This window comes from Capsicum annuum, chromosome 1 (assembly GCF_002878395.1).
Source record: "Capsicum annuum cultivar UCD-10X-F1 chromosome 1, UCD10Xv1.1, whole genome shotgun sequence".
Lineage (NCBI taxonomy): Eukaryota > Viridiplantae > Streptophyta > Magnoliopsida > Solanales > Solanaceae > Capsicum > Capsicum annuum.
In genome coordinates this window covers 37,413,544-37,427,505 of record NC_061111.1, presented here as the reverse complement: position 1 = coordinate 37,427,505, position 13,962 = coordinate 37,413,544, and the positions used below count along the sequence as shown (strand labels likewise).

Sequence of the window (13,962 nt, the reverse complement as noted above, 5' to 3'; positions counted from 1 at the left end):
TTATTACACTTCAAGGCTTCTCTTCACACCTAAAAATATTTAATCCATTGGAAGGATCAAGTACCAACTCACACATGGCCATTTGCATGAACATAACTTGGTGTTTTTGTAACTCTCGAGCTTGGCTATGTGTGAATGGTCATGAACTTGTTGGACAACTTGGTACACTCGTATCATCCTCTCTATCTTGAGAGGAATTTGACCTCAAATTCGACATTTGGTCATCCTCAACCGCATCCACTAGAGAAAGATCACACAAGTTGAAAGTGTTGTGCACTTGGTATTTCGAGGGAAGGTCAATCTTGTAGGCATTATCATTTATTCTTTCAAGTACTTGGAATGGACCATCACCCCTTGGCATCAATTTGGTCTTCCTTTGAGATGGAAATATATCCTTCCTAAGGTACACCCACACCCAATCTCCCAGTTTAAGAATGATTTTCTTTCTTCTTTTGTTTTCCCGCTTTGCAATCTCTTGATTTTTCTTCTCAAGTCGAAGCCGCACCTTCTCATGCAACTTTTTCATAAAATCTGTCCATTTTCTTCTATATAGGCTAATCATAAGATCACTTGGCAAAGGAGTTAAATCCAAAGGGGTAAGGGGGTTGAGGCTGTATATACACTAAAAGGGAGTTATTTCCGTACTTGAGTGTATGGCACGATTATAGGCAAACTCAATTAATGGTAGGTGTTCCTCCCAAAAAGTCAATTTTTCCTTAATCATGGAACGTAGCATAGCACCCAAAGTCCTATTTACTACTTCCATTTGGCCATCGGTTTGTGGGTGGCAAGAAGTGGAGAACAACAACTTGGTACCAAGCCTACCCCACATGGATTTTCGAAAATAACTTAGGAACTTAGTGTCCTTGTCACTCACAATGGTCCTCGGAACACCATGCAACTTGACAACATTATCAACAAACAAAGAGGCCACACTAGGTGCATCATCATATTTAGAGCATGGAATAAAGTGTGCCATCTTAGAAAACCGATTAACCACAACAAAGATACTATCCCGTCCTCTTCTAGTCCTTGGTAACCCTAACACAAAATCCATAGATATATCAAGACAAAGATGTAAAGGGGTAGGTAGCGGGGTGTACAACCCATGAGGTTAGAGCATAGATTTGGCTCCTTTGCAATCTACACATTGGCCGCAAATCCTAGACACATCCTTGTGCATTTTTGGCCAATAGAATTGTTTCTTCAATATTCCAAGGTTCTTTTCGACTCCAAAGTGACCCATTAGACTGCCATTGTGTGCTTCTCTCACAAACAACTCTCTCCAAGAGCTAGAGGGTACACACAATCGCCTACCTTTAAACAAGTAACCGTCAAACTTGGCATAGGGATTTGAACCCCTAGCCAAATCCTACTTGTCCCTACACCATTATTCGCATTACCTATAGATAGGAGCAAAGTGAGGGTCCTTGGGATACAATTTTTTTAAGATCTCAAAACTAATTAATTTTGAAGACAAAGTAGACACAAGAATGTGTTTTTGAGACAAAGCATCAGCAACCACATTGTCCTTAACCTTTTTCTAATGAATAACATAAGGGAAAGTTTCAAGAAACTCAATCCACTTGGCATACCGTTTGTTAAGCTTATCTTGTGCCCGAAGATGATTCAAGGACTCATGGTCCATTCGGATCATGAATTCTTTAGGCCATAAATAATGTTGCCAAGTGGCCAAGGCTCTAATCAAGGCATACAACTCTAAATCATACGTAGAGTAGTTTAGAGTTTCTCCTTTGAGCTTTTCGCTAAAGTAGGCAATAGGCTTCAATTCTTGCATTAAAACTGCGCCTATACCAACTTTGCTAGCATTACATTCAACCTCAAAAGTCTTGTCAAAATTCAGCAATTGTAACAAAGGGGACGAGATGAGCATAGCTTTCAAGTCCTTGAAGGCCTTAGTTTGTTCATCTCCCCACTTGAAAGGCCGATTCTTTTTATCACTTCGGTCGAGGGGGCGGCAATGGTGCTAAATCCTTTGACACAACGTCTATAAATACTAGCCAACACATGGAAGCTTCTCACTTCACCTATGGTTTTGGGAGTTGGCCAATTTTTGATAGCGTCAATCTTAGATTCATCTACTTTGACCCCTCTTGAGCTCACCACAAAACCGAGAAATACAACTTCTTGGACACCAAAAGAACACTTTTCTAAATTAGCATATAACTTCTCATTTCGAAGGACATAAAACAAACATTGTAAATATTTTACATGCTCATCTAAGGACCTACTATACACCAACACATCATCAAAGTAGACAACAACAAACTTTTCGATAAAAGGCTTCATCACATGATTCATTAGCCTTGTGAAATTACTTGGAGCATTTGTTAGGCCGAATGGCATAACCATCCATTCATAGAGACCGAATTTGGTCTTGAAGGCAGTTTTCCATTCATCACCCGATTGTATACAGATTTGGTGATAGTCACTCCTCAAATTAATTTTAGAAAACAAACATGAAACACTCAATTCATCAAGCATATCATCTAGCCTAGGAATAGGGTGAAGATATTTTACCGTTATCTTGTTGATGGGTCATCAAGCATATCATCTAGCCTAGGAATAGAGTGACGATATTTTACCGTTATCTTATTGATAGCTCAGCAATCAACGCACATACGCCAAGTCCCGTCTTTCTTGGGAACTAGTAGCACCGGACCGCATAAGGGCTTATACTCTCCTTGATATACCCTTTGTTGAGAAGTTCCTCAACGTGGCATTGCAATTCCTTGGTATTCGTTGGGTTGCTCCTATAAGCCAGTTTGTTGGGCAATTGTGATCCCAGCATAAAATCTATTTGGTGCTCAATTCCTCGAAGTGGGGGCATCCCTTGTGGAAGTTCTTTGGGAAAAACATCTTCATAATCCTGCAACACACAAGAAATCAAAGGAGAAATAGAAGAATTAGTGAGGATAGTGTTAAAATAATGTGCCAAAAAAGCATGGGTGTCTACTCATCATGATCCACGAAGAGCTCCTTATTTCTAACCAACATCACCATGTTTTCTTTTCCCTTTGATGTTGAGGTAGCCTCAGATATCCTCACTACCCTACCTACGGGTTCCCCCTCTTTTTCTTCATTTTTGGATTTTTTTCCCTTTTCTTTCGATTCTTTTATCCTTTGAGGCAACTCGTTCACTTGTGAAGGCAAAAGTGGATGAAGTGTGACCTTTCGGCCATCCTTCTCAAGTGTATATCGATTACACCTCCCATCATGTTTGGTAGACCTATCATATTGCCAAGGTCTACCTAACAACAAGTGACTCGCTTTCATTGGTATTACGTCACAAAGCACTTCGTCGTGGTATTTTCCTACCTTAAACCATATCACACATTGCCTCATGACTTTCAATTCGCCATACTCATTTAACCATTGAAAATTGTAAGGCCTAGTATGAAGTGTAGTTGGCAATTTCAAGAAGTTCACCATAGCAACACTAACAACATTTCAAAACTACCACTATCTATCACCAAAGTGCACACACTTCCCTTCACAAGGAATTTAGTATGGAATAGATTCTCCCGTTGGCTAGGATCATCTATCGCCTTACTAATCATGGCACACCTTACTACAAAGTTTGGAACCACGCACTCCCTTTCTTGTGGATAAGCATCCTCACAATCATCATCATCATCATTATGTGGCTCATTTTTGGGTTCTTCTCCATCTTGAGGCTCGGCCTCATTCTCTTCTTTTTTAATACCCACTTCCTCACCAAGGTAATACAATATCCCTTCCCTTAGGATCACATTGCGTCGGTTTGGACATTCATTGGCTTTATGTCCCCAACCTTGGCACTTGAAACATTGGAACCCTTTAGGATTAGGATAGTTGTGAGCTTCATGTCGGGGAGAAAATTTGTGGACTGTTTTAGGCTCAGGCAGCCTTATAGTGGCGGGTTGGTCCTTGTTTTTGGGCCAACCCAAAGATGGTTTAATCGTATCTTTGCTTCTCGGCCAACCCGAGGTTGATAGTTTTTTTGCCTTGAACGACGACCTCTCTTTAAGCTCTCTTTCAATCTCAAGAGCCGCTTGGAAAATTTCTTCAACGGTATCAAACTTGTGAAGCGTCAAATGAGTGGAGATCTCTTTGTTCAACCCACACTTGAAATGAATGATATCATGGCCAATTTGTTTTCCACGATGATCAAACTTAAACATGAGTTGTTGAAACTCATCATAATATGCCATCACACTTCAATTCCCTTGTCGTAAATTGTACAACCTAGCAAGAAACTCATGACGATAACTTTCGGGAAGATACCGTTGCCTCATTAGATACCTCAACCGAAACCATGGTGGTGGTTTTCCATCAATCAACTCATTACCAAACTATTTGAAATATTCCCACCATGTGTTAGCATAGCCTTCAAAGTGAGCTATGGCATAACAACTCTTCTTCTCCTCCGATATATCATTCACTTGAAATACTTTATCACACGCCGACTCTCAATCAAGATACACCTCGGGGTCACTTTCACCCTTAAAGATAGGTAGGCTTAATTTGATGGTATTGATTCCTATATCTCTCTCTTGGTGTCGGTTTTCCCTTTCTCCATACCCTCGGTATCTTCTTGGATCCACACGTCCCCTTTTCATCTCTTCTTCCCTCATATAAGCATCGTTAAAGGCTCTATACCCTTCATAATACTCTCTACCATATTCCTCAAAATGGACGGGATGGTTTTGGATGTTTGGAACTTGATTTGGAGGGATTGGATTTTGTGGAGGTGGTGGTCTTTAGTTTAGTGGAGCTTGAAAGGAAGGGTTCGAATTTTGTGGAGGCATTTGACGTCCGAGTCCCTCTTGCGGAACTTGACTAGTTCGGGAATGGGTTGGTCTATTGGAGCCTCGGTTTAGGGGGTTATGAGTAGTTTGGCTTGCGGCATTTAGTGGAGCTAGTGAAGGATTTGGGAATTGTGGCCATGTTTTGGGAATAACAGTGGCGGAGGAATTTCTATCATGTCCACTTGACGAAATATGTTGAGAAGTAGAAGGACGAGAGTTCCTTTGACTCTCCATTTGTTTTAACCTTCCACTAATAGTCGTCACTTCTTCCCTTATGGCTCCTACTTTCGTACTCAACCTTTCAAGATCTCGGGTCATAGCCTCAAGAGTGACCCTCATATTCTCCATTTTATTAGAATCCACGGTTTGAGACGTGGTTCCCTCCATTTTCAAGGTATCACCTACACAAGTAATAAAAAAGTTAGTTTAAAACCTCTCCTCACTCATACACTCTCGAATCACTCACACTCGAGCTCTACAAGTGTTGTAGATTGGCTAGTAACGCATGAATCCTTAAGGTTTGAGTATGCTTTTGTCCGAAGTAGATTCTTATTTGAAACTCAAAGAATTCTTATCGGACTAGAGTCAAGGAGTTACAACATATTCAAACGATAAAAGCACACAAATAAACGATGACACGAATACAAGGCTTCAAAGGACTAATTGACAACCTAGTAGGAATGTACTAGCTTGCTAATTAGTTCTCAAGTCAATTAGAAGAAACTAAGAATCAATAATTAGAAATTAGAATATCCAAATTGAGCTTAATTAATGACGTGAACAGTGATTAAGGTGATATGGTAGCATGAAATTGGTCACGGGTCCATACATTTTGTTCAACAACTTGAAGCCTTAATCTTCACAATTTTGTAATGGATGACTTTGCTTTTGGAGGGAAAGTAATGTCTTGTAAGTTTTCAACTTTTTCCAACTCAAAAAGATGAGGCTTGACTTTACTAGTTCCACAAGACAAGGCTCCTTGTTTTAAGAAAAAAGTGGTTGTTAAGTCAAGGAAGTGATGTTGGCAAGTCTTTTCACAAACAACTTTACAACTCTGTCTTACAACCTTTTTAGATCTATTTTAGTCTTTATAGTTGTCAAGATATGAGATGATGAGAAGATCAAGATGAACACCACAACAATACTTCAAGAATACAACCATAATTCACCAACAATATCCCACTTTAAAGTCAAGCAACAACACACAAACTCAGGCTACTTCAAGTTCATCATACTACCACTTCAAGTCCACAATAGCAATGTCAATATATTAAGCTCAACTTAATTTTAGACACCTTTTTTGTTGATGAGAGAGAAATAAACACAAGAAACAAACTACACAAACAAAAGAACATCTATATATAAACACACAAAAACCAATCTTGGCTAAGACAACAACTCAACACAATTTTCTCTACCAAGAACAAGATGGACAGATTTCTCTTTTTTTTCTGGAATTTTCAGATTTCAGCAACCTTTTTTTTTTTTTTTTTTGGTATTTTTCAACTACCAAACCAAGATTGATTTTGTTGGAACAAAATCAACCACAAGCTTTGATACCAAATGATATGATACCAAGCTCACAACACAAGAAACAAACAACAACAAGAACAACAAGATGAACAACAAGTGCTAGTGAATCGAAATAGGTCACACACGACTTCACTAGTCTTCAAGAGTCACATTTTTAGAATAAGAAGATGATATTAACAACAAGAACAAGAAAGTCAATAATAATGCTAGTGAATCGAAAGAGCCTCACACAGCTTCACTAGACTTCAAGATTCCAACAACACAAGATTAACAAGATTACAAGAGGGATAGTAACTTGACACACAATATTCAATGATCTAAGAACCCTAACAAGAGAAAGGACCCTATGATTAATGAATATTAATACCAAGCTCTTACTTGGACCAAGAGGAACTCAAAGAACCCAAGACCCTAGTTTCTAGCCAAGAGACAACACTAGTATCACTCTACTAGTGAGTTTTCGAAATTGGGGCTTCTCCAATGGAAGAGAGAAGTTCCAAAATATTACAAAGTGTTTGTTGTCTTCCAAAATATGAATGATATAACTCAAAAATAACCCTAACACTATCTATTTATATTAGTCCACAAAGGGAGATAACAAATGACCATCCTACCCTTGCCAAGGGTGGCCTTGGAGTGTAAGTTTATTACACTTCAAGGCTCCTCTTCACACTTAAAAGCATTTAATCCATTGGAAGGCTCAAGTACCAACTCACACATGGCCATTTGCATGAACATAACTTGGAGTTTTTGTAACTCCTAAGCTTGGCTACGTGTGAATGGTCGTGAACTTGTTGGACAGCTTGGTACACCCGTATCAAACATCGTCTGCATACTTCCGAGAAGGTCCTATTAGATAATGTTTTCAATGCTTTTCAAACGATGAATTTTGAAGAAACATGTTCAGAAACAAGTTTCGTATTGGTTTTCCATCAATGTTTTTATCAGTGTTCTAACAATCTGAAGATATTTCAACTCTATAAATCTGACGATTTATTTTCATGATTCTAGCAGGTCCATTATGTTCTACAACTTCAAATCCGACGAATACCAGAGGATGAAGTCACTCTGGTGAGGTGAAGCCTAGAGGAGTACTTCTCACCAAAGAAGAATAAAGAAGAGCTGGAGTTCAATCCATTTCTCAAATGTCATGAAGTGGATGTTATTCGGGCAACATCATGCAATCAAAGCGCATCCATGGACCATGGACGTTCAGTCGTTTATGACATATGCCAGCATGCCGGCACCTGAGAAACAGAAAGCCTCTCCCAGAAGCTTGGAGATTCTTCTTGGATCAATCTGATTTGAAAATGGACTTCACTGGCTGTCCCCTTGCAGCCACATAGGAGAAAAAGGATACAACCAAAGTCACACTAGCAAGATCTTGGTATGTCACAATGTGGCTAATCTCCGTTCAGCCGTTCTTGCAAACTTTTTTTCCATATTTCCTCATGGGATTAGCAATCTTTGCTCCACTGAAGTGTCTTTTCTACACGTCGGATGGCCTAAAAATCCAGAAGCATTGGCTGCTGCCTTTGTGTTGGATTGTCACAGGACTTTTAGGTGGATTTCTATGTGCTATGGCAAAATGGATTCTTGTAGGAATCAAGAAAGACGGTGAAAGTGAACTAATTTGGAGTAAAGGGATCTTCAGTGATACGATTTGGCAAGCAATAAGGACACTAGTAGGAGACGATTTCATGGAAATGACAAGTGGATCGTTCTTATTTGGAATTTGGATGAAGCTTATGGGATCAGAAGTTGCTTGGGAGGAAGGCGCGTACATCGACAGCATGGGGGCAGTTTTGAATCCTGAAATGGTGAGAGTTAACTAGTATGGATCGGTTGGGAGAGAAGCTTTGCTCTTTGGACACATATATGAAGGTGAAGGAGGCAAAGTGAAGTATGGCAAAATCAAGATTGGAGGAAATGGTTATGTGGGAAGTAGAGCTGTGGCAATGCCAGGGGTAACTAGTGATAATAAAGGTAATCTTGGAAATCTCTCATTTGCCATTAAGGGAGAGCTCGTAAAATAGGCGAAAATATGATCAAGATTATGGCAGTGTTTGGTATGACGGAAGTCATTTTCCCCTTCTGATGGAAAACCATTTCCAGAGAAAGGGACCAACTTGCGGAAAACATTTTCCTGAAAAATGACTTCTATCGTACCAAATAGATGGAGTAAGTGAAGGTCTATTGCTAGGCCTGCATTGTTATGTTCTCACTACTGATATTTTACATTTGTATTACTACATTAGGAAATGGTTAAATAGCCTTTGCATGTAATCTTGTTTTGATTGTTAAGCAAATATAAGTTGATGTTCTATTTATCTGTCATACCAGTATTTTCCCACAAAATCTTGTTTTGTTTTTTAAGCAAATATATTATTCAAAGTTAAAACAAATGCACCTTTTTTGTTACCTATTATTTTGTTGAATTCTTAGGGAATAACTTTTAAAACAAATTCTAGACATTTTATTTGTTCTTGTTATAGACTTTTTTGGGTACACTTTTATTCTTGTTATAGACACAGTCACAGAGAAAAGTCAAGAGTCATATTAAATTTTCCAACTCATTTAACGAATATTGAATGTTCCATCAAGATAATAGAGTTAGGACCACAAAGTGATTGCCTACTTTTATGAGTTTATTTAGACTTTGGAATTGATTCGGTCAATAATCTGATTAATATCTGTTACAGGTAAGTCGAAGAGGTATTGTGGAAAGGTGATTAGACGAGACATGAACCAGTTTTAGCTTATCGATGATATGACCATAGATTGGAGGTTGTGGAGTACACGAATTAGGGTAGAAGGTTACAGAGAAGTTAATAGAGCATTGTATCGTTTATCCTTCAATACTAGTAGTCTTGGACCCTTGTGGGTCGGCCCTTCTCTGACCTCGCGTATAGCAAGAGCTTTAGTGCACCAGGCTGCCCTTACTAGTACCCTTGTTGTTTATTTTACTTTGATTTTCGCATTATTTACTATAGTTATTGTGCAGACTGATTTGTCATGCTTTCTTATAGTATTTTCCATGGCTTCTTCACTTCCGTTATTTCTTTTTCTATTTTTCCTTGAGCCGAGGGTCTATCGAAAACAACCTCTTTACCTCCAAGGTAGGCGTAAGATCTGCGTAAACTCTACCATTTATGTAACGTCATTCCACAAGAAAGGTTAGCCAATTGTCATTTGATATTTCTATAACTCTTGATTTGAAAATTATTTTTTAACTTTATGATGTTATTAATCAGAATAGCTAACATAGAAAAGTAGCAGTTGACTCTGAAGTCTTCACAGTAAATCCAAAACTCACATTACATGTCAACAAACACCAATTGGTTTTCTTCTGCATATAGCTATGTTCATGATTTGTTGTTCAACAAATCATATTTCCTCTTGCTATGGCTATTACCTTTTCTTATTTTCTTGTAATATTGCTTCTTTTTGTCTTCCCTTTACATAATTTAGCTCAAAATAATGGTAGAGTAGCTACTAGTAGTTCTATTAGTGCAACAGATGACAGTACCCCGTGGCTTTCACCATCTGGTGATTTTGCATTTGGTTTCAAAAAAGACCAAGAAAACAATGATCAGTTCTTGCTTTGTATATGGTATGCAAATATACAAGAAAACACTATAGTATGGCATGCTAATATGAGTGATTTAGTGCCACAAGGATCAAGATTAAATCTTGATCCTCAAAGAGGTCTTATACTTAATGATCCTCAAGGGAATACCCTTTGGAGAACTGATTTGGTTTCTAGTAATGTTGATCATGGATTCATGAATGATACTGGAAACTTTGTTGTAATGGGAAGTGATTCTAGTGATCCATTGTGGGAAAGTTTTGGAAATCCAACTGATACTTTGTTGCCAAATCAAACACTGGAAAGAGGAAGCTTCCTTGTTTCTCGAAAGTCAGAATCTAATTTCACTCAAGGTACGCGTTGAATTGTGTAACCAACTCATTTGATTGTTTAATTATATTATGTCTCGACATGATATTCGTATTATATATGAGGATTTATCACGAATTGGCTAGTTTTACTCTGGCTGCTAGCCTACTGCAACCCTCGCCCTTGATTCGAGCTTGGAACCAGCAAAAGCAATGAAGCTCACACAGGCGGAGTTAGGAATATGTTTTAGTCGTGTTAGTACGTTTTTGTCCTGAAGGGGAGCCTTGGAGTAACTGGTAAAGTTGCTATCATGTGACAAGGAGGTCACGGGTTCAAACCTTGGAAACAGCCCCTTGTAGAAATGTAAGGTGAAACTGCATACAATATACCCTTGTGGTCGGGCCCTTCCCCGGACCCTGCGCGTAGCGGGAGCTTAGTGCACCGGGCTGCTCTTTTTTTTTAAAGTACGTTTTTGTCATGTGAGTACATTTACTTTAAATTCTATGCTTTCTAAGAGTTGTTTAGCCCCTATTTGAGATTTTTATGCCAGTAGATGAATATATATGTAGAAACATGGTCAGTGAGAATTCATAGTTGTTGTATGTCTCAACATGCAGCTCAAATGGTCAAGTTGTTAAGAGAGTATGAATTTGATGATTTAATTATATAATGTCTCGACAGGTAGGTTTTATCTTCGGATGGTTGATAATGGGAATTTGGTTCTTGTTACACAAAGTGTGCCTTCCAATAAGGATTATGATGATGAGTATTATAACAGTCAAACTTCTGACTCAACAAGTGCAACAAATTCTGGAGACAAGTTAGTTTTCGAAGAGAATGGCGTGATGTATGTATTGAAGAGAAACAATCAGAGGCAAGATCTTACTCCCCGATCCATTCCATCAGCTTCGCAAAATTACCATCGTGTGACTCTTAGCTTTGATGGAGTTCTTAGTCATTATTATCATTCCAGGATTTCGAATAACAGTGGCTGGAACATTTTATGGTCTCAACCAGATAATATATGCATCGGAATTGATGGAAACAATGGACCTGGTGGTTGTGGTTACAACAATGTATGCAATCTTGGTACAAACAATAAACCAGTTTGTAAATGTCCACAAGGATATTCACTGGTTGATCCGAACGATGCTTATGGCGACTGCAAACCAGATTTTTCTATAAGTTGTGATGAAGTTGGGAGGGGTTCACCTGATGATTTTTACAGATTTATCACAATTCGTGATACTGATTGGCCGAAATCTGACTTCCAGCAAATTAGCCCTTCAACTGAACAAGAGTGCCAAAGTGCTTGTTTGAATGATTGTTTTTGTGCTGTTGCCATTTATAGAAGCGATACTTGCTGGAAAAAGAAGCTGCCGCTGTCGAATGGGAGAATAGACACCAGTCTGAATTCAAAAGCTTTTATGAAAATAAGGAAAGATGGTATTCCTCCTTTAAGTCCTGGCCTTCCTAATCCATCATCTCGTCGAAGCAAGAGTTGGAAAAATTGGGCAATTACAGCGTCCGCGCTCTTAGGCAGCTCTGTGTTGGTAAATGTTCTTTTCATCAGTGTATTCTGTTGGGGATTCTTCCACATTTACAGTAAGAAAGTGAAGACTTCACTCCCTACGAGTTATATGGCAGACTCTATCTGTCATAGTTTTACATACAAAGAACTCGTAGAAGCCACGAAAGACTTCAAGGAAGAGCTAGGCAGGGGTGCATTTGGGATTGTCTATAAAGGGGTAATGCCCATCGGTTCAAGAAACGTAGTAGCTATAAAGAAGCTGGATAGAGTTGCTCACGAGGCAGAGAAGGAGTTCATGACTGAAGTAAATGTGATTAGTCAGACTCATCACAAGAATTTGGTCCGTCTGATTGGATATTGTAACGAGGGACCTCATCGTTTGTTGGTCTACGAGTATATGAGTAATGGAACTCTTGCAAGTTTTATTTTTGGTGATCCGAGACCTACGTGGAGCCAGAGGACGAATATTGCAATGGGGATCTCAAGGGGACTTGCATACCTCCATGAAGAGTGCAGTACACAGATTATCCATTGCGACATAAAGCCTCAAAACATTCTCCTCGATGATTATCATGTTGCACAAATATCAGATTTTGGATTGTCTAAACTGATGAGGATTAACCAGAGTCGAACGCTTACTAATATTAGAGGAACACGAGGTTATGTTGCACCAGAATGGTTCAGGAATAGTCAGGTCACCGTTAAGGTAGATGTTTACAGCTTTGGTATACTGCTACTAGAGATCATCACTTGTCGGAAAAATTATGAGACTGAAGAAAGCTACGGACAAGAGGCGATTCTTACAGATTGGGTTCTGGATTGCTTTCAAGAAGGAAAATTGGAAGCTCTTGTTGATGCTGATTCTGAGGCCTTGAATGACAAGAAGCAACTCGAGAGGTTCGTGATGGTTGGTATTTGGTGCATTCAGGAGGATCCATCGACAAGGCCTACTATGAGGAAAGTTTCTCAAATGCTTGAAGGATCTGTTGAAGTGACTACTCCACCATGTCCATATAATTTTAGCATTACTATTTAAGATCATAAGCCTCATTTATGCGCAATTTCCTCCTCTGTGTCCTTTTTTCATTCGAGTACTCTAGTTATATTACTTACCTTCATGTTTAAATTGTATAACTTTCTGATATACTGTAGTACATGAAATAGTTCAGTATACCACTGTTCTTAGGTACTTCCATTTAATCTAACTTTGTGATGAAGGTCATTGATCATCATAGATTGTATGTCTATGAGTTCTTGAATAATGGGAAATTATGAAGTTTCACTTTTTCTGAATCTAACTTATATTTGCGCGACGATGAGTGCAGTAAACAGGTCATCATTGCGATATAAAACCACAGAAGATTCTTCTTGGTGATCATTATGATCCAAAGTTATTGGATTTCGGATTGACAAAGTTGCTGAGGATGGATCAATCTGAAACTCAAACAGCGATAAGAGGTATTAAAGGATACATTGAACCAGAATAGTTTCGAAAACTGTCAATCACAGTGAAAGCAGATGTGTATAAAACCATGGTTAGGAAGTATAAAAACCTAACCATGAATGTCAGTCTCGCTCTCTCTTGTCAGTAAGTACATCTGTTATGGTATTGTTATCATGTCGTTCCAGTAGCCCTGAACCTATGTGCCGATGACTTCGTTTCACAGGAACTTTGCGCCAGGAAAGGTAATATTCTCTTAAAACCACTTGTCATTCGTGTGAAAAATATAAGATACAAATATTATTAAATTGCTGTAACTACATTATTACATTGAGGCCCCATACACTCCAATCCTTTTCCTAATAGGACACTACATTACAATCCTTTTCCAAGTAGGATTTTATATTATTCCTATTCCTACTCATATTCTAACACTCCCCCTCAAGCTGGTGCATAGAAGACATATGTACCAAGCTTGTTATGGATGTAACTAATATGAGAATCGGTGAGGGACTTGGTAAAGATATCTGCAAGAAAACTGATAAGGACTGCTTTGCACGTCTAGGAGACCTCAATTTAAAACGGAACAAACTGAAAAAGTGATCCGAAAAGTAGTAAATATTGTCGTAAAGTCGATGTGTCGCTGGAAAATTGCCGAAAACTGGTATAAAATGTACGGGTCATCTCGAAATCAAGAAACGAGTAGATCTTGAACATAAAAGTCACTGGAAACTTTGCCAAAACATGC

At 38.7% G+C, this 13,962-nt stretch overlaps 1 protein-coding gene across 1 annotated transcript; it reads left to right on the top strand.

Annotated features, from left to right (window-relative positions):
• Window positions 1-9,033: 9,033 nt before the first annotated feature.
• Window positions 9,034-13,086, top strand: LOC107874406 (G-type lectin S-receptor-like serine/threonine-protein kinase RLK1). Its single transcript, XM_016721198.2, has 2 exons — window positions 9,034-10,286; window positions 10,924-13,086. Exons 1-2 carry the CDS (start codon window positions 9,749-9,751, stop codon window positions 12,807-12,809), a joined length of 2,424 nt encoding a protein of 807 aa, XP_016576684.2. The 5' UTR covers window positions 9,034-9,748; the 3' UTR covers window positions 12,810-13,086.
• The last annotated feature ends 876 nt before the right edge of the window (window positions 13,087-13,962 follow it).

Coding starts and splice junctions, on each gene's coding strand:
- LOC107874406 (XM_016721198.2), top strand. CDS start 9,749: ATGGCTATTACCTTTTCTTATTTTCTTGTAATATTGCTTCTTTTTGTC. Junction 10,287..10,923: donor AGAATCTAATTTCACTCAAG/GTACGCGTTGAA, acceptor ATGTCTCGACAG/GTAGGTTTTATCTTCGGATG.